At 38.3% G+C, this 20,068-nt stretch overlaps 1 protein-coding gene and 1 long non-coding RNA gene across 6 annotated transcripts; both read left to right on the plus strand.

The window, feature by feature from the left end:
* Window positions 1-578: 578 nt before the first annotated feature.
* On the plus strand, window positions 579-13,785 carry LOC145212740 (uncharacterized). 3 transcript variants are annotated; one of them, XM_080080976.1, is made up of 17 exons: window positions 579-691; window positions 1,050-1,123; window positions 1,654-1,805; window positions 2,528-2,704; window positions 3,485-3,618; window positions 4,137-4,240; window positions 4,944-5,150; window positions 5,492-5,641; window positions 6,088-6,249; window positions 6,750-6,905; window positions 9,885-10,034; window positions 10,637-10,786; window positions 11,348-11,497; window positions 11,865-12,014; window positions 12,698-12,847; window positions 13,274-13,423; window positions 13,687-13,785. In XM_080080976.1, exons 1-17 carry the CDS (start codon window positions 594-596, stop codon window positions 13,692-13,694), a joined length of 2,322 nt encoding a protein of 773 aa, XP_079937102.1. In that variant the 5' UTR covers window positions 579-593; the 3' UTR covers window positions 13,695-13,785. The 3 variants fall into 3 exon arrangements, with proteins under 3 accessions (XP_079937102.1, XP_079937103.1, XP_079937104.1); XM_080080977.1 differs by having other exon boundaries at window positions 13,690-13,785; XM_080080978.1 differs by lacking the exon at window positions 9,885-10,034.
* Window positions 7,298-8,743, plus strand: LOC145212746 (uncharacterized). Of its 3 annotated transcripts, none has more exons than XR_013856779.1 (5): window positions 7,298-7,774; window positions 7,871-8,022; window positions 8,114-8,203; window positions 8,376-8,440; window positions 8,520-8,743. It is a non-coding gene; the product is annotated as an uncharacterized LOC145212746 (long non-coding RNA). The 3 variants fall into 3 exon arrangements; XR_013856778.1 differs by having other exon boundaries at window positions 7,300-7,774; window positions 8,376-8,436; XR_013856780.1 differs by lacking the exon at window positions 7,871-8,022 and having other exon boundaries at window positions 7,303-7,774; window positions 8,376-8,436.
* Window positions 13,786-20,068: the final 6,283 nt, after the last annotated feature.

Raw genomic sequence — 20,068 nt, forward strand, 5'->3', positions numbered from 1 at the left:
ATTTGAAGTTAATCCGTTACTGCGACGCTTGTTAATGCCTTGTGGGCGAAACAAGCACAGACCACCGATCTTGTTTTGCAAAGTGTTTGTTGTCGGACATAGCACCTGCCAAATACTTACCACTCAAACGCGGCCAATTGGGCGGCTTAGGCAGACAATATGGGCGTTGGACAGCGTTACACCAACACATCTAAGAACTGTCGTGAAAGGTTATGGTCGGCTGTGGGTAATAACGGCAGCTAAACCAATGTCAAAGACGCAGGGATTGTAGTAATTTGCGTACAGCGTTTAATCGTTTTGACATTTCAGTATTTCCGTTCAGTGGGCAGGACCAGCCTATATAATTCACCGAACTTTTGAGTGTGTCCATACTTCGACATGAGAAAATGCAGATTGCAGTTTAGAGATAACGAGTAAAAAATAAGAGACATAGTGTTTGTAATGTTTTGGATAAACCGTTTTTTGTGTGTTTTCTCTGTGGGATAATTGAACAACTGTTCTACGATAATCTCCGTTTAACAAAGTCGTTGCAGACAAAAGGGTTTCGCAGACATTTAAAACTGTTTTTTTTAGGGGTCTTGTAGGCAAGCAGAATGCATTACTTGATTGCGTCAAGAACATTCTTCAAACGGTTTGCAATATGTTTGTATGTCGTCACCATGATGAGTGCTGGAAACGCGCAAACTGTCAGGTATGGTACAAAACTAACTTAGCCTACTAAGTTTGTATTTGAAAGTGTGAAAAACATTGTTACGTTACTTTACGCAAGTAACGCAAGGCTGCAAAATTTCAGCTTCCTAGTTCGATTTGTATTTTGCATAACTTTCATAAAATTGACTGTGCGAAAGAAAATTCATCCTTAAATTTTGAAACGTCTACCAAACCGAGCAAAAAAATCATGTTAAAAATATAAAAAATATAGATTAATGTTTGCACGTTACATAGGCCAAACAATTTGCAGACGTCAGTAGTAGGATTTCACCAAACGCTGTTTGTAGATTTTGCTTTTTTTATAATACATTATTCTCTAATTCTGCAAATATTTTCAGATGGTCTATTGAGGCGCCTGGTTCTGGAAGAAAATACTCGCAAAGTCGCTTACGTACAACTTACAAACTGACAGGTAGGTTTCCTATTCCTTATCTGCAATTTAAACTTGTAAATTGACCACTAATTGACCAAAGGGGCACAAGAAACCGTTTATTATCCGAAATATGACTGGCTTTTAATTAAATAGACTTTTAGCATCCGCCTAGGGGCATACACGACAAGAAAAAAAGTATTTTGGATTTCTTACATGTTACAATGACAAAACCTATAGTGTATGTTTTAAAGCAGCCCCAGTTGATTTAACTAAAAAAATAAGGTTTATAATTTTTTTTCTAGACGGCTGATTGTATTTAAACTATCACATTAAATTTTACTTTAATCATAATCATTACTGCCAAAGTACTGCTGGGGTATATAGAATACATCATGCAGACGTTTCTACAATCTCTGTTGTCATCATCAGTGCAGGTTGTTGAAACGTCTGTATTCTACATACACGAGTTATCTGGCAGTTATGTTGATGATTGAATTACTTTTTCAAGTTCGTGTATAGTGTTCCTAAATTTTACTTTACTTGAGAAACACTGACATTTTTTGTCCCAGATGATATACGCGACGCAATTGTGGATGCCAATAACCATGTCAGAAGCAATGTTGAACCGCCCCCTGCCGACATGATGAAAATTACCTGGGACGCAGAGTTGGAAACGTTGGCCACTGATTACTCAAAGCAGTGCACCTTCGGAATTAATCGGGTAAGTGGAACCGGCTAAGGTACGCAAGAAGCGGATTGATGAATAGTTGGACCAGAGTTACAAGTTAATTTAAGTTTATTTCGTTTGGTAAAACACATAGCGACACAATTGCACCACACAATCACCAAGCCGGCAATAGATGAACGCAAAATAGTGATTGGCACAATTAGTGGATCAAGTCAGATTCAGGTTCGGGCTTTAGTTTGACAAACTTGCTTGATTTTGGCTTCACTTTTCACTCGGCCATGTTTGTGTTGTACTTTACCCTTCGTAATCTTTGTTTGCAAGACAATTAAAAGGGACACACCTGAAAACTTTTTTTACAATAAATAACTAAGTTAAGTGCCGCAGCCAAGCACCAATTTAATGTTTAGTCGTAAAATAAAAGTTATGTTTGTGGCTAAAATAACGTTTAATGAAACGAATAAAAGTAAACGTCGTTCTTACCCAAGGGTGAATGACGTATTTATGGTCCAAAAAAGCAGGCAATCACGGTAATGTTTCGTTTAGTGCTTGGGTTTTCCAACCAGAAAATGGTCTAAAAAGCATAGGGTTAAATAGACTGACAAATCAAGATACAACGGGACGGGAGTATCACCATTTAATGTTTAACAAAAAAACTTAAAAATTTTGAGCATTTCGTTTCGTTTTCCTTTCATTATTCGTGTAGTTTCATTTTGTGTTGTGGCATAATATTTACAACTAATGCATTGGCGTTACAGAAAAAGAAAATGGAACGCTTTACACGCGTGGAAGAACTCATTTACGTGTCACAAGGGATCGATTATGACGACCAATTCGCAGTGCAGGGGGTTTCCCGCTGGAACGAGGAGAAAAAATATTACAACTACGAAACCAACAAGTGCACGTCAAGAAACAGATGCAAACGATACACACAGGTAGTTGATTGTTTCGTAATGGATTTAAAGCTAGGAATTATTTTCTATGTATGGTAATATTCGCTGACCAAATACTCTGAACAAACAGAAACTTTTATAAGTTGTTTCCGGTTTGCAACGTTCATATTGGGGTAAAACCAGTGGTGGGATTAAAATTTGTTGTCAGCCGGTTCTATCACGAAAGTCATATTTTTCAGCCGGTACTGTTACAAAAAGTCTATTGACAGTAACCAGTAATGCTAACCGGTTTGCTGATGCCGTAAAAGTTCGTAAGACGGTTCTATAGAACCGGTGCGAACCGGCTGAATCCCACCACTGGGTAAAACCTCTATCAACTACCATATAGTGGAAAATCGGGTCGGGTTCGAATGGTAGCAATGGAAAATAAGCTGCTGAAAATTCGAATGCAGCAATGTATTAACTTTTAGTCCGACCAATATTGCCCAAGTATGTTTTGACCTGAGTTTAGATGTTGAACATGATAAACCAGATCATTAACCCGCCTAAAAATACACGATTGTGATGACATTGCATGAATAAAAAGTGGTTCCAGTTTTTATCTACTTGTCATCTTTCATACACTAAGTAAACTTCCAAGATATATATATTCCAAGATATCTATTTTACTTGGAAAAATACTTTCCATTCTTAGTTATACAATTAAATAAACGGTGATCGTTGATAACCATGCTGCATGTTAAAGCGTCAGATACGGTTCAGTTCAAATACTCTCACAAAACTTATAATTTGTGTTTGAATTTTGTTGTTGTTCCTGCACAGATAGCGTGGGCGGCCTCGTTCAAGGTTGGCTGCGGAATTAGCAAATGCTCAGCAATAAGTGTGAATGGGCAAATATGGAGAGACGCAACTATCATGGTTTGTGATTATGTTCCGGGTGGGAACTGGATTACAAGGTTTGTACACTAGTGGGATTTTATCATGTGCATCGAACACTTGTGCTATGATGGGATTTGTTTTACTCGTCATAAAAGATGTTGTCATAAAATACATACAATGTCTCGCAAACACATTGTGACTTGTTTATTTACAGAAACGCGTTTATTTCTAGTTTTTGTTTCATGAATACTTCACTAAAATGTCGTCCGCGGCCCGGTGCCGGTCCGTGAGGGGTTCGTTACCGGGCCGCATAAAACTTGCTCAAGGTTCACATTGAATCAAAGTTGTAATAACTGTAATTAGTTTCAGTGCTAAACATTTGTGGTTTTTATAGGCCGGTCCGTGATAAAAAATTCAGTTTTAAACCGATCCGCAGTGCAAAAAAGGTTGCAGACCCCTGGCGTAAATGACTCGCGTTCGTACCAAGTTGGCCTTGGTTGCTACATGCTCTTATAATCAATCCATAGATAATGTCATACTGAATTCCTACTATTAAATCGTTAGTTCAAACCAAAGCATGTCTACATTGTTACAGACGCCCTTACCAGACAGGCCCGGTATGCAGTAAGTGTCATTTCACCGATAAATGCGTTGACAAACTGTGCACGAACCCAGCTAGAGACGAGGAACCCCGTCCCGGTAAGTGCAGCTTATGTTATAATATGTATGGAATATAGTAGCTGCAAATGCCAAACACTGTTTTGTCACTGTGGAGTTAGTTGTAAACCGCTGCTGAAGTGTGCAAAAAAATCCTTTAATATATGTTTGAATAAAATGAATTAGGCCCGAAATTAAGATTTCCTTTAGTGAAATTACACACAAAGGCGCAAATGAATCCTATTTTGTTTACACTTAAACCCGTACTGGTCCCAAATTCTATGTATGATACTGACCAAAGCAACATGTCTGTTTGGAACAATGTACACTAAATCATAGTTTTCCGCATGAACATAAAAACAAAACCTGGCCTGCAAAAGTTTACAGTCGCCACTATAGGGCAGGGGTGTCCAAACCGTTTTTGCCATTTTTTTAACCAGACAATTATAATACAAAATATACGGATTTAAGGAAATTTTGGGATGTTATTGCGTCAGCACCATGTATACTTTCTTTTTACCTGTAACTGGAAAAGCTTTTGCGTAAAGTCGCAACAACCCAAAATTAAAGTTATTGCGGGCAATATGCAACACATTTTGAAATAACAGCTGCGAGCCACTTAAAATGCCGCCACGGGTCGCATTTGGCCCGCTGGCCGCACTTTGGACACCCATGCTATAGGGGAAGTTTATACTTCGAAATAAGAAAATAAGTTCGTCATTAAAATAACCTTGCTTTGCAACAGAGCCGTTGTGGTCTGATTGGTCGAATTGGAGCCCGTGTCCCGTGACGTGCGGAAGAGGAGGAATCAGCAGAAGGTCAAGATTCTGCAGCACTTTTGTGAAAAAAGACTGCGCCCCGAAAAATCGCTGGGCTAGAACCACGCAGAGTAAATTTAACTGCGCGAAACACATTCCCTGCCCTGGAAGGTTTGGTGCCTTCAGCCGAGCTTGTGAGTTTGTGTTTGTAGATTTTAATGTAGAACACTGGACACGGATTTTAAAGCAAACTTGATTAAAGCCAGTGGGTCATAAAGCTTGTGTGGAGTAAATACGCTTTACTACAACATTGTCGTTGTGTACAAGCGATGGCATAACATTATAAACTCCCTTGAGTGCCATTATCTGGCTACGCCATCTTGTACAGTAAAAGTCATGTCACTAACTGTACATTTAAGACCATATACGTTGCTACAATGTTTTCACATATTTAAACAATGGGCCGTTATTTCCCTTATTAAACTTATGGACAGATCCGTGCATAGCGTTCCAATTTGGTTTTGTTGTTATTTAGACTGGACTCGCTGGGACAGTTGGAGTTCCTGCACAAAGACTTGCGGAGGCGGAAGCAGAAGAAGAACTCGTAAATGCAACACCGGAAAGTTGTCGGATTGCAAAGGATCGTCAATAATGTCGTTCCCATGCAACGGCAGACCTTGTCCACGTGAGCAATTGTAGTTTGTACAAATCTTTGTTTTCAAGTTTGCTGGGTACAGCACATATTGGGCGGTTTGTTTGATAAACGCCAGGTTTCCAACCGGGAGCATATTAACAACCCGAAGAAAACATTAGCATCATCTGGTGGCAGATATAAACAAGTAAAATTTTGAGCGCTAAAGTTGGTTGGAGGATCATACGATAAATTTTAATCCTCGAAAATTAGAAAAGAGGTTAAAGCGAATGGTTGAACACATCAGCGCTTAACATTGTAGTAACAAAGTAGCGATAATATAACGTAAATAGACCTTCCATATAAGATACAGAAACGGGCTTGGGGAATAGCTTGAATAAAACTAAAACAGCCAGAAATAAATACTTTCTTCACATGCGTTTTGCCAACATCATTACATTGCGTGTCTTCAAAATATATTCAAGGAATAAGTTTTTCAGGTTGGAACAACTGGCGATCATGGGAAGGTTGTACGGAGTCATGCGGTGGTGGAACCAGGATTCGAACCCGCGCCTGTAACAGCGGTGCCGACTCGGATTGTGAAGGAAATAATTCAGAGACTGGAGTTTGCAATGAAACGCCGTGCGCTGGAGACGAACCAGGTACGAGTTTGGGGGTAAATAGTCAGTAACACAGGTGTGGGGCAGTCGGAATAAAAACCGTACTGCAGGCAGTGCACACTGTTTCGACCTATACTGTCTCATCAGTGCAGCTGGTGATGAGAGATAGGCCGTATTGGCTAGTGTAGCCATCCAGCGGCACTCCAGTTTGTTGGGAGTAACAGGGTAAAAACCCATGGCTCACCTTGTCTGTGCGATGCCACAACGTCACCAGCTGCACTGATGATAATAGGTCGAAACAGTGTGCACTTCTGCAGCTCATCATTTATTGGCACTATGCTTTTAAATAAACCATACTGCATCAGAGATGTTAGAATTTCTTTTCACAAAAGTTTACAATGGGAGTAATCAGTAAAAACAGTTGGTGTCTAAATTTTAAGATATTTTTAACATCAAACGAAGTCCATGTAACGATTTGTTACACGACGAAACTGATAAAATGTTAACGACCTTAACACGTTTACCTCCATTCTGTTGTGCAGTTCCAGAATGGAGTGAGTGGCAACCTTGGAGTGATTGTAGCAAAACATGCGGAGGTGGAGAAAAAACTAGATCTCGAACTTGTGAGAATGGAAAAGATGAAGATTGTCCTGGAAGGAACACGGAAACTAAAGATTGCAATAAGCAAGCTTGTCCAGGTAATTATGCAAATGAAATATAATACAAATAAAAGTTGTATTAAAACTGATGCAGCTTAGTCGACCTGCTGAACAATTTTCCGTGTTTGACTGTAGTGCAAATTACACGTACGTATTTTATTATTACATTTTTAAATGGAATTCAATACAAGTATATTTGTTTTGTTTTTTGTTTTTCTGTAAAATGTGTATCTAGCAATTCGTGACTGCCACAGTTCACTTTTTCAAACATCTCGATTCGCTTTTACTTTAGTTTTTAAAACCAAATTAGTTACGAGGTTGAGTTGTATTATTTCGCAAGGCAAAAGAAAACATAATTTTGCAACGGCCCACTAGAAAACTACCCAGTCGGAAATAGCTGTGCAACATTAAAACGATATGGTGCGTTGAACAGTGCAGGTCACAACTATTGCACTACAAAAACCAGTGTGTTGTTTCAACACGCCGGTGTGTTTCAACCACACTAACGGTGTGTTCCAAGAACACGGCAGGTGTGTTGTTACCGCGATAATCGATGTGTATTCGCTAAACGACATGCCGCACAGTACGGACAGCACACCAGGTGTGTCGTTTCAAGGCCAAGGTGATGGGTTTCAAGCCCAAAAGCACAGAACAACACGCCGCCGTGTTGTTTTGTTGCTTTCCTTCTTTCCTTTTGGCTTTGGAAGTCACTCAACCGTAACGGCGGGAACGCACGAAACGGCTTTTCAGGTTCTTTTTTCTTTTGATTGACTAAAACTTAGTAAATTGATGAGTAAGAGACTCAATATCGAGGCTAATAGGAGTTAATTGAGTATTAATTGACAAGTTTTAATGTATTCAAGACTTTTGGACAATGTGAACAGGATGGTGTTGCAAATCTAATAAAGGTTGGTATATTTACAATTTTACATATATTTGTGCATGTATAAAACATATGTTTGTGTTTTGTGCATGTTGTAATGGCTTGTTGTTTTTTGTATTAGAATAGACTGTTACCAAATGACTGAGCGAAGTGGTTTTTATGACAACTTGGTATCACTGTCAAGTAGAACACATGCAAAACATGCATTCAAGTGACCTCAATTTGCATTTTTTGCCAAATTATTACAGTTCTGTTGGCAAGTGCTTGAAAGTGGTAAAGAATTTAACTTTCAACAATATCAATTCCTTTATACCAGAACTTTCTGCTTAATGATTACGTATTTCAAGTGTTTAATTTGTTGCAGAGTCCTGTACAAAACATAATGATGCAACTGACCTTACTGTGCATAACATGGATTCTTGAACAACCAATTTTGTTACAAAGGCGGCACATGGTAGGCATTAAACCCAATGTTTATGGCTGAGTTGCAAACAAGTAAACATGTTTGAGATAGTTACATTTGGGAAAATACATCTTTTTTCATTGTGCAATAGCATATTATTCTAGTGTTCTTGTTGATGGATACATTACTTATACATTGCTTTATATACATTACTTGTTTTTAGACAATCAACATTAAGGGACACTCAATATCACTTGCTACCAGAAATCTTGAAGGGACATTTGGTATGTGAGTTTAATTGGCTTTTAAGTAATCGGCCTCTTTCTCCAGCATATTTTAAATATATGTGGTGTTTACTGATTTGCAGATGGTAAACGTAAATGATGTTCTCAAAAGTGCCACAGGGGAACCTTTAGATAATCATATGCTGGCTGATTGTTTGTGAAAGGAAATTCCTACAAAAAAAAGAAATGTTGTCATCTTCGAAACACAGGTATTTTGATTAGATCCATTAGTAACTCCAACAAACTTTGATTTCATGTAACCTTAACCATTACAATCACATTAACTGGCAGTAAAACCTTGTTTAATAACTGGTTTGCAACATCGCCTGGTTATCCAAGTGTTGTTGTCAATAAGAATGAAATGAACAGGTTTTCTTCTGGTTTCGATTTTTCATTGTAATACTTGTTATTTTTATTGTAGTGATATTGAACATGCCATGACTGTGCATATGCAATATGCCTTGTTGAGCACATTATAATTATATAGCATCGGACATGCAGTTCAACTTTTGTTTTTGCGTGTATTTTTTACCTGTGTTTCCCCCACCGTTACATTCATGCCATAACTTTGTTTTGTTTGTTCTGTTAAACGTTATGTTCTGTTTCTTCGATATATGCGCTATTTTGTTGGTACGGTACTGTTTACAATAAAATACAAAACGGTATTTGGTGTGTCATGCTTTATAGCTCTAAACAACACGCAACACGCGTGTTGTATGAGTGTGTTCAAACAACACACCAGGTGTGTCGCAAAACTGCAGCTTCAAACAACACGGCAGGCGTGTCGTTGAACAACACACCTCCAAACAACACACCACCTGACAACACGGCTTAGTGTGTCGTGTGTTGTATACGGCTTCAAAATTGGCGTGTTGTTACAACACACCGGTTTTTCTAGTGTGCATTTGGGGAGTAACATTACCATTACAAAGAGGCTGTGTCCAATTTTATAGCAAACATTTCCTTAACCAGTTTGCATTTTCACCAGTTATTATAACAGTGGTTACCTATCTATGATAAGTGCACCATTAGTGGTACACGGAAGCTTTTCAGGCGGTACGCGAGTAAATTTCTGCTATACTTAATTTAAGTCAGGCACTGAAATGCAACTTAATTGATTCAAATGACCAGTCCTGGGTTTGGCCGATTTGTTTTTCAATTGCTAACCTTGCTGGTTTCAAAAATACGCTAGTCTGGCCAATGAAAATAGGTCTATCTCTTGGTCAAACTATTCAAACATGTTTTAAGTAGGTGGTACACAGCGATAGTAAAAGTCGTCAGGTGGTACACGGTCAGTACAAGGTTTTGGCCGAATGGTCCGGCGCGCCTGATCCATATACAGACATAAAAAACCTGTTACAGATTCGCCCCGGGAAGTGTCCTGGGTTTCGAACCCCGTGAAAAAAACCCACTGTATAGCAACATCCAAGCAATTACTTCTCTTTTAGCATGGAGTGAGTGGCAACCTTGGAGTGATTGCAGTAAAACGTGCGGAGGTGGAGAGAAAACCAGATCTCGAACTTGTGAGAATGGAAAAGATGAAGATTGTCCTGGAAAGAACACGGAGACTAAAGATTGCAACAAACAAGCTTGTCCAGGTAACATGAAGCACAAAGGCACTTGTTGGACAATCTCACAGAGCACTTTACAAACTTACACAAGATACATGATTTAGATGTCACTCAAATTCCAACCTGTCAATTAGACTATTTTTAACTTAATTAAGGATGTCAGCCACAATTTTTTTGACTTTGTTTTCTGATTTATTTAATTCTTAAAATTCATCAGTAGCCTATGATTAATTTCTTTTTCAGTTTAAGTTCACCATTCGCAATTTTCCAGATAAAATTACTTATCACTTCTATTTTCTTTAGCTATAGTTTTCTTGTTCTATAGTTTCTCACATTTTTCCCTGGGTTTCTCATTAATATTTTTTCCGGCCTAAATTTGTCACTTACATCACCTTGTACTTTCACCATTGCTTTGCCATTTGTTTTGCCGATTTTTGCGTAATTATCTGCCCTAATGAAAAACAACTGAAGCAAATAGCCTAAAAATGTGGAGAGGGCGGCGGGATTCGAACCGTCGACCATAACAATAAAATGATTATAATCATCACTGGATTGTCCTGTCAGTTCATTGATATAAATCACGAAAAGTAGACGACATAATAGTGAGATAAATATCGTTTGTTTCTTAGAGTGGAATGACTGGGAAGATTGGAGCAACTGCAGTTTAACATGTGGTGGAGGAACTAGAAGCAGAACTAGAACTTGTAACACCGGAAACGACGAAGATTGTCCCGGAAGTAACAACGAATCGGAGGATTGTAATGAACGAGATTGTCCAGGTAATGAATCGTTAGTCTGACAGTCATGTTTTCGAACTTACATTATTGTAATTATGTCTGAGCAACATTTGTGCAAAATTTTGGACAATGTGTTTGGGTGCACCCAGTAACTAAAACTAAGACCTCTCGGCGAAGGAAGTTCCAGCCAGTTGTGAACTAAAGTTGAAACTCGAATAACAAAGTTACTTCCTTTTGTCACTAAGTTGATAAAGTGTTGGCCCTGAAGACAGCAAGTGTCGGTTCAGCTCCTAAACTTTGTTATTTTTCTTACAAACCATGTTATGAACAAAAATGGTTTGAAAAATATGACACCTGTTTGAAAGCGCATGTTAGGGCCAGTATTTCACTTAACATCGTCCCAAAAAAGGGGGATCCACTACAGGATATAGAAAAATGTTTTTATCTCCATGCTGTTTTTATTGCTTCGCATTTTCATTAAATCCGCAAATGCAGAGATTACAATAGTTCGTGACCATACTTGCCCGAGAAACATTGCTTGAGTACAAGTTTACGTTTTTTTCATTACAACCACTTTTTACTAACTAAAAGTATCCTTTTTAGAATGGAACGACTGGGAAGATTGGAGCAACTGTAGTTTACCATGCGGTGGAGGAACTAGAAGCAGAACTAGAACTTGTATCACCGGAAACGACGAAGATTGTCCCGGAAGCAACAACGAATCGGAGGACTGTAATGAACAAGATTGCCCAGGTAAGCAATCGTTAAGTCCAACGGTGATGTTTTTAAAAGAACTTGGTGCAGTTTTGGTGCCATATGTTTTTTTTAGGGGAGGTCAGCCAGTAACTAAAACTTTTTAACTCTTGGCGAAGGAAGCAGCAGCAGCCAGTTGTGAACTAAAGTTTAAGTTGAAACTCGAATTGCAATGTTACTTCTTTTGTCCCCAAGTTGGTAAAGTGTCGGTCTAAAAGACAGTAATCTCGGGTTCATTTTTTTAATTGCTTTGCATTTTCATTAAATCCTCAAATGCAGAAATCAAAATAGTTCGAGATTCTAAATAGCTAAAAAACACCATTTTAGTATAAGGTTGTAATGTTTTTTCATTGCAACTACTTTTTAGAATGGAACGATTGGGAAGATTGGAGCAACTGCAGTTTAACATGTGGTGGTGGAACTAGAAGCAGAACTACAACTTGTAACACCGGAAACGACGAAGATTGTCCCGGAAGCAACAATGAATTGGAGGACTGTAATATACAAGATTGCCCAGGTAACTGAAATACTTAAGTAACATGTCATTTTATAATCATTCGTTTAGTTATGTCGAAAATGCAAATATTGAATGATAATACCTGTTTACTTATCCAAAAAATGTTAAATTGCATACAGTGCACAGTGTTTCAACTTATAACGTCTCATCAATGCATCTGGTGACAAGAGATAGTGTGCACTGTCTGTTGACTTAATGCTTTTACAAATTATGTTATGTTCAAAAAAACAAACAGCACTTAGGTTAAAATTTTTAACTGTAAAGGCACCATATGACAAGTCCAATCTAATAGTTTTGGGCAGTTGAAGAGTATTCGATTGTTGCTTCATCCAAGAGTTTTATCCAAGTAATGAAACACTGGCAATTTCACAGTCGTTTATTTAATTAGATTAAGCATGTAAATATGGAATGATAATACCTAATTATAGATCAAATAAAAATATTTTTTGAAAGCAAGATAGGTTTATAAATTTTCAAACTGCACTTGAGTTACATTTTTTATCAATAAAGGAACTATGTGACAGCTTTAATCTTGTAGTTTATAGCAGTTAAATAGTATTAAATTATTGCTTATCCAAAAGTTTTTTTTATTATCTATTGCTTCACCGTATTTAAAAAACATATTGGTCCAACAACAAATGATCGGGGCAGTTTTTGGCATTTTAAATTAAAAAACTTTTTAGAATGGAACGATTGGGAAGATTGGAGCAACTGCAGTTTAACATGCGGTGGAGGAACTAGAAGCAGAACTAGAACTTGTAACACCGGAAACGATGAAGATTGTCCCGGAAGTAACAACGAATCGGAGGACTGTAATGAACGAGATTGCCCAGGTAACTGAAATACTGAAGTAACATGTCTTCCTAGAGTTATTTATTTAATCAGATCGAGAATGCAAATATGAACTGATAATATCTATTTACGTATCTGAAAACACATTAAACCTGCAGACAGTGTTTCAAATTATAAGGTCTCATCAATGCATCTGGTGACAATTGAGAGATAGTGTGCACTGTTTGCAGCTTATCATTTGTTGACTTGATGCTTTTTTTCAAAAAAAAATATGTTTAGATAACAAACAGCACTTGGGTTACAATTTTTAACTGTAAAGACACCATGAGACAAGTTCAATCCTAGAAGAGTCCTCAATTATTGCTTATCCAAGAGTTTTTATTAACTGTTGCTCAAACGTAATTAAAAAACATATTGCCAATGATCAGGGTAGTTTTCGAAATTTTAATTTGAAGTACCATCTTTAGAATGGAGCGATTGGGAAGATTGGAGCAACTGTAGTTTACCATGCGGTGGAGGAACTAGAAGCAGAACTAGAACTTGTAACACCGGAAACGACGAAGATTGTCCCGGAAGCAACAACGAAATCGAATATTGCAACGAACAAGACTGTCCAGGTAATGAACAAGACTCAGATTTAAGACACCAAGTTAAACTTTCTTAACTCTATCGGAATTGTAAATTGAAAAGTTATTCTAACAGCTTTGGGGGTCGTGTTTAAAATATTGTATATTCAATTTAATATTTTAAATTCAATTTATATGTCGGTAGTTTATTTATTTAACAAGCCTAACCTCTTCTGTGTTGCAACACATAAGGGCATTGAAACCAACAAACCAAAACCAGCAACAACTTAACATCTACCTTACTTTGCTTACAGCAGGCTGATGACAACCGAAATATTTGTCAGATCAGACGAGAATCTCCACATCATGTTTTATACTGTTTCAATGTTTGTAGAAATAAAATTTTGCCTTTACATCAGTGTTTGTTTTCACTTTCTGGTATCTTAATACAGAGCGGTTGCTATTATCATCTAACAAAGTATTGACAATTTTGGTAGAGAATCAAAGTAACAGATAGTATTCACAGAACGTTTTAAGGTACTGACCTTACGTTTTAAGGTAAAATTACCAACTTTATCACCTAAAACAGTGGTTCTCAACCTTTTAAGTTTGCGGACCGGTAAACTTTCAAAACAAATTTTGCGGACCGGTGGACTTTCAAAACAAATTTTGCGGACCGGTGGACTTTCAAAATCAAAAAAAATATGCAATTCAAAATTGCTGCTGTCCGTTTGATATCATACGTGTTAAACGCGGTTTCAATGAAGTTTCTGCAAGGCGAAGTAGAGCGTTGACTTCCACACGAATTCTCTACCTTCAACATCTTGCATTTTGCAATTGAGATATAAAATTGTAATATATTTGGCGGACCGGCAGGAAAGTTGACGCGGACCGGTGCCGGTCCGCTGACCGGCGGTTGAGAACCACAGACCTTAAAGTACCAGTTTCAATAAAACAAATAAGCTAGTTGTTACGTGGGTATGCGTCGTATTTACGTTCATGACACAGTAGAGTTGATTTCGGTTAAATGATTGACAGGTTTACATGCAGAACATCCTTTCAGAGTATTTGTTAAGTGTAAAGCATGAATGTTTATAATCGTGTTTCCGGTAATAGACATGGTCTTTGCAAATAGTCAATGCAACGATGGAAGCAGCCATGCAACACGGTTGGAAAATTCACAAGCATTTAAATTGACCCTATGTGCACGTTGCAAGTGGGATGAGAAGTTTTTTGTAACCTGTAACCAATTTACGTTGAAACCAACAAAAAAGACTTCAGGGGATATTAGATAGAACATCCTATAAATGTATAAATGAAGTTAGGTAAATCTGAAATGTTTGTTTATTTTTAAAAATGAAGCAAGAGTGTAAAAATCAAAACTGAAATCTATTACGGAGAAGCTTAGAAAATTAAACTGACACCAGTATGATTCGAGAGCTACTTCTTTGTTCATGTTTTCCCAATATACTCTACATAGTAACTTCCCAAGTTGTCAGGTAAAATACGATTTCCATAAATTGCACAAATTATTTCCGTTTTATGAGTGCAATAGTGCGCTAAACGCATTGAAAGAACGTAAATAATATCCAGGAGATTTGAGACGGGAAAATCGCAGCCAATTAGTTTGCGTCGATAGTCAAATGGGTAGCCGGTATTACAAACAACTCATCACAAAACCATACAGTAAAGATTAAGTCCAATTGCGGAGATGTATGTTGATTTGTTTGGGGGGTGGGTGGGAGGGATTATTTCAACCCCTTTTAGTATACAAATCAAATGCTAACAGAACAAGGAGCAGTCCCGGGAGGTAAACATGAGGCTAATTTAGGGGTCATGTTAATTTTCATTGACTACAAGGTATTAGCAAATTGTTTTCCTTAGAAATGAGAAAGGTTGCAAAAGTTACACGATCAACAACATTTACGGAGAAGAAGGGCCAATCTCCAACATGTTGTCTCCAAACACAGGGGGAAGACCCGTAAAAGGCGACACGGGATTGCCGGGAAAAGCGGGACCCACTGGACCGCCAGGACCACCAGGCGTTGGTGTTAAGGTATATATCTGAAATGGTGATGATCTACTAAACGCAAATTTCTGCTTGCAAAATTAATATAAAATGCTTAAAAATAGGAATTAATAACTACGAAAAATTAAAGTTGTTTTCAAACATTTTGGCCATAGAGTTTTTACTATTTACTTTTTACAAATTAGTTAGCATTGAATAATGTAGTCAATGATAATCTGCTTTGAGAGTGACCCCACTCGGATATTACAAAGAAAAATCGAGACCTAATTGTTTCAGGGTGAACGCGGTAACCCAGGGCTACCAGGGCAGGATTGTGACGTCACCGAGCTTCAAAAATTACGTCATCAAGTAGAAGCATTGAATCAGTTTTCAGGTAAAGTCGGCTAGTTTGGCGGGTGATTCGGGCAAGTCTGTGCAAGGTCAAGAAGCTCAAAACGTCTCTTGCAAAAAATCCACAAAGTTGAGTCTATCGTTGATAAGCTTAAACGGTTTGTTTTCAGATATCCCAAGGTCGTGTGACGACATCAGCCCTGGTCAATCTGGAACTTATTTCATTTTACCGAAGCGCGGTTTGGTCCAGCCATTCTACGTCTACTGCGACTTCAGTGGAGATCAACGTGAGTGATGAATAACTGATCTTTGGCTTGTAAGTTCAATAACTCATCTCTGTGTGTTCAGCGATCACCAAAGTCAGCCACGACACACTCTCCGAAACTGAGGTGACGTGTGATCCACCGCAATGTTATAAGCGTGACGTCACCTACAATGCAAACATGAACCAGATTGTGGCTTTGATCAAAGTTTCGTCTGAATGTAAACAATACATCAAGGTGAGACACAGTTCTAAATGTTGCTTCTAATTGGTCATTCCTATGCCAGAATAGATTTTTTATTAACCTTAGACATCAGCAACCTAACCTCCGTTAAACTTTGGCAAATCACCCACTTACGTGTTTAAATAAGCCAAAGGCATACACAACACCAGCCAACCAATAATTTCTAGTATCGTTGCACTGCAAGCGTTCTGCACTATGGCGGGAATTCATATGGAGCTTGGGTGTCACGTGACGGTGATGTCATGCGGTACTGGGGGGGAGCAACCTCGAGAAGAGATAACTACTGTGCTTGTGGAGAGACAGGTAAGACTGTAATCGTAACTTAACAAAGGGAACCTAACAATCCGTTCTGCAAAACCCAGTGCCGATAAAACAGGCAACATGTTGATGAAACTAGAAAAAACAGTATTAGCTGTACGAATGGTTACCGTTTTTCTGCACTTGTCGTAAGATTTTGCTGAAGGCAAAGGGCTTGATTTCGTTACATGGCATCTGATAACGCATAAGATAGCCTACGGTGGAAAATCTTTATTTTGCGAATTGCAGTAGTAACTGCAACCTTTGAGATTTGTACAACATGTTAAAGCAAAAAAGCAAAAATACAAAAGTAGAACAACGATTTAGTTCTATTTTACAGGGACATGTGATCAATCCACAACAAAGTGCAATTGTGACAAGAACAACGCAGCAGAAACATCGGATGAGGGCTATCTCACCGATAAAAGCAAACTTCCAGTGGCCAGATTGATTTTCGGAGATGCAGGAGGAGCTGGAGAGGCTGGATGGCACACTCTTGGAAAACTTGAATGCACTGGAATAGGTGAGTTGGTAAATACTTCATGATAAAACTGCAAACTTAAATCGGTTCACATCCAGCTTAAAGGTCACGTCAAGCGCTGATTTGCATCACTGCAAATATAATTGATTAAAGACGTTATAACGTTCTTTGGCTACGTTCATACCATATGCTAAATTTTGCGAAAAAATTATCAGTCAATCAATATGACCGAATCAAAACCATCCAACGTTGGGTCAGTTTGCCAATAATTTAAAACCAACGGCTAATCTGCACTGTCTGCAGTTGCAACTTTTCGCTTATGTGTAACACAAACCACTGTCACTTGACTTGGTTTGGATGTCACGTAAGATTAAGCTCGACTTAAGAACTCTTTTAAAAATAAAACCACCTCCCACAAGAGTTAAGAGAGGCGTCAGAATCAAAATCAAGCAAACTAAAACTGTCACTTTTAAACTTAAAACCTTTGAAAGCACCTAAATCGAACTTTTAAACTTAAAACCAACAGTTGAACAAATACTTTACTTTGCTAACAGCAGGCTGACGACGGCGGAATTGCTAACAAGACCCGAATGCCCAAGACCCAAGCAGCGAATCTTCGCATCAAGTTGTATACTGTTTCATATTTTGCAAAACTTTGTAGCAATGCGTTCACCTTATCCTTAATTTTCACTTTACTCGTATCACTGAAGGGGACTTTAGACACAAAACTGTAGAAAGCAAATTGTAAAACAAAGTATTGATAATTTTTGCAGAAATTTGCTAAAGCACCACTAACAAACAAATCCATTTGATTTTATCACATAAAAATCACACATTCAATACAAGCAGCCAAGATAGTGCCGTGAGTGTGTGTTGTACCTGTTTTAAAAGTCAAGTTGATTTTAGTTTAATGGCGGTTAAAGTTGTTAGGTCAAAGTTTAGTTCCACAAAACAAAACTATAATTTAGTCCAAAAAAATAGTTAAATTAATATTCGACCTCGGCAGACTAACGTTAGTATTGATGTGAAAGTTGCTGAGAACCGAATTGTGCATCAATACAAGACAAAGATACGCTTTCTCTATAGTTAATGTTGCCGAATTATTTCGACAGCCCTGATAAATCGGTCTTATACAAAAAGCCTACTTAATTCGTAACCGGTCCAGAACCCTGCAATAACGGCTCACTACTAAAGTCAATTACTTCCGCACACTGGTTTAGCTGATGGGCGCGGACTTATATTTAAAACAATGCAAAAACAACGTACGTTACACCGGGCACACGGCAACCCAGCACCAATACCAACACCACCACGTTTAACGGCGCCCAAAGAAAAGGCCGTCTCGTCGATTTGCGACGCCCTATTTCAGGCCTGCGGAACAGGAAGGCACATTCCGGCGCAATCAATGCTTTACAAACCAATCAGACCTAAGGGGAAGCAGCGAGGGTGCCATACGACAAACGTAACTCAGGTGCCACAACGAAAAAGAATAACAACAATGAAGTGGCAGTGACAAGCAAGAAAACAAACAAGCAACAAATTTTCGCTACATTAATATTGTGTGGGAGGAGGCATTTTAACGTGTATTACCTTTAATTCACCGAATCTCAAACTTTATCTACTAGCTTACCATATGGAAGTTTTGTACTGGGTTCGCATACCTTGAAAAATCGTAAAACTCAATATACAATAAATTAAAATAGCATAAATGAGCACGAAAGTTATGCAAGAAGAAAACGAAACCAGTCTGTGGTTGGTAAACAAACTTGAACTCCAACACACCCGGAAAAATAATGAAATATAAAATCTTAAAATTGGATGAAATACGTTGCTTTAACTGTAGCCTACAGTTACACAAACTCTACTTAAAATGAGGCGATCCCGGACCACACTCTGAGAAACACTGATAAAAAGCAATGGAGGTGGGGCAGGAACTTGGCCCAATGGTCCAGCAATATATTTTGCACAAGTATTTTTTTACGCAATTGCCAAATGGTGAATGTGTTGTGTATTACATTGTGATAAGGTTGCCAGGCCAAGTATCAGACGAGGCTGTTGTAGCTTGATAAGATGAAATGAGATTCGTGCAGACCATCAATGTTTAAAACCTTGTTTATCCTGGCATACATAGTCTATACAAGCAGTTTGTGTAACGTTCGGCGATAACCACCATTCGAACAAGCCTTTGAAGCTTAAATCATGAGCAAGACATTTTCCTAATGCGAACACATTAGGGGATATTGAAGCTCTAACATGGTTTCATTTCAAAGCTCGGAAGGTGTAGTCTTAGGTTTTGAATAAAGAAACTTGTAAATGGAAGGTTACAAAATAAACGAAAGCCAGGAAATAAGGACTAAAAACTATAAATTTTAATTCAAACTTTCAGTGATAGCAAGTTCATAGAGCTCCCCGGCAATTGTATTTTTATTCCAAAGTTTCGACGTCCTATACAGGTCGCCTTCATCAAGGTAAATAAAACTAAATGCGCGTGGTACAGTGCACAATAAACAAAGGGAAAAAGAATTAAACGCAAGCACGTCACAACGCAAAGAAACCACGATAACGAATGCCTTTAATCTTTGAGTTTGAGCAGGTGCCTGTAGCACGCTGAAAGCATTCGTCTTTTTTTATGTTCATTGTGTTGCCCCGTTGGTGAATATTCCATGACTCAAGAAATAGTCTTTTCCAGTAGTCAGGCTCCCGGGCCACAACAGACGCCGCATTGAAATCATTACGGTGGCCTTGTGATAGCGCGTGGTTGGAAAAGGCCGACTTCTTCGCGTCGCTGTTGGCAACATCCCGTTGATGTTCTTTTCGGCGGGTGTTGAGTGACCTTGAAGTCTCCCCGATATATATTAACGGACTTGGTGATAGTTTCTAAATAAGCTGCGAATTCGGCATTTCAATCAGACTCAATCACGAACGAGGCTGAGAAACAACCTTGTCTGCTGTGATGCAAATATTTACAGCAAAATTCAGACGACCACATATTATATACCCACAGTTGGTTGGAATTGGTTGTTATATTTCTAACTGATTTGTTTTACTGTTTA

Source organism: Phallusia mammillata, chromosome 2, assembly GCF_965637545.1.
Source record: "Phallusia mammillata chromosome 2, kaPhaMamm4.hap1.1, whole genome shotgun sequence".
NCBI lineage: Eukaryota > Metazoa > Chordata > Ascidiacea > Phlebobranchia > Ascidiidae > Phallusia > Phallusia mammillata.

Coding starts and splice junctions, on each gene's coding strand:
- LOC145212740 (XM_080080976.1), top strand. CDS start 594: ATGCATTACTTGATTGCGTCAAGAACATTCTTCAAACGGTTTGCAATA. Junction 1,806..2,527: donor GCACCTTCGGAATTAATCGG/GTAAGTGGAACC, acceptor TTGGCGTTACAG/AAAAAGAAAATGGAACGCTT. Junction 6,906..9,884: donor CAATAAGCAAGCTTGTCCAG/GTAATTATGCAA, acceptor CTTCTCTTTTAG/CATGGAGTGAGTGGCAACCT.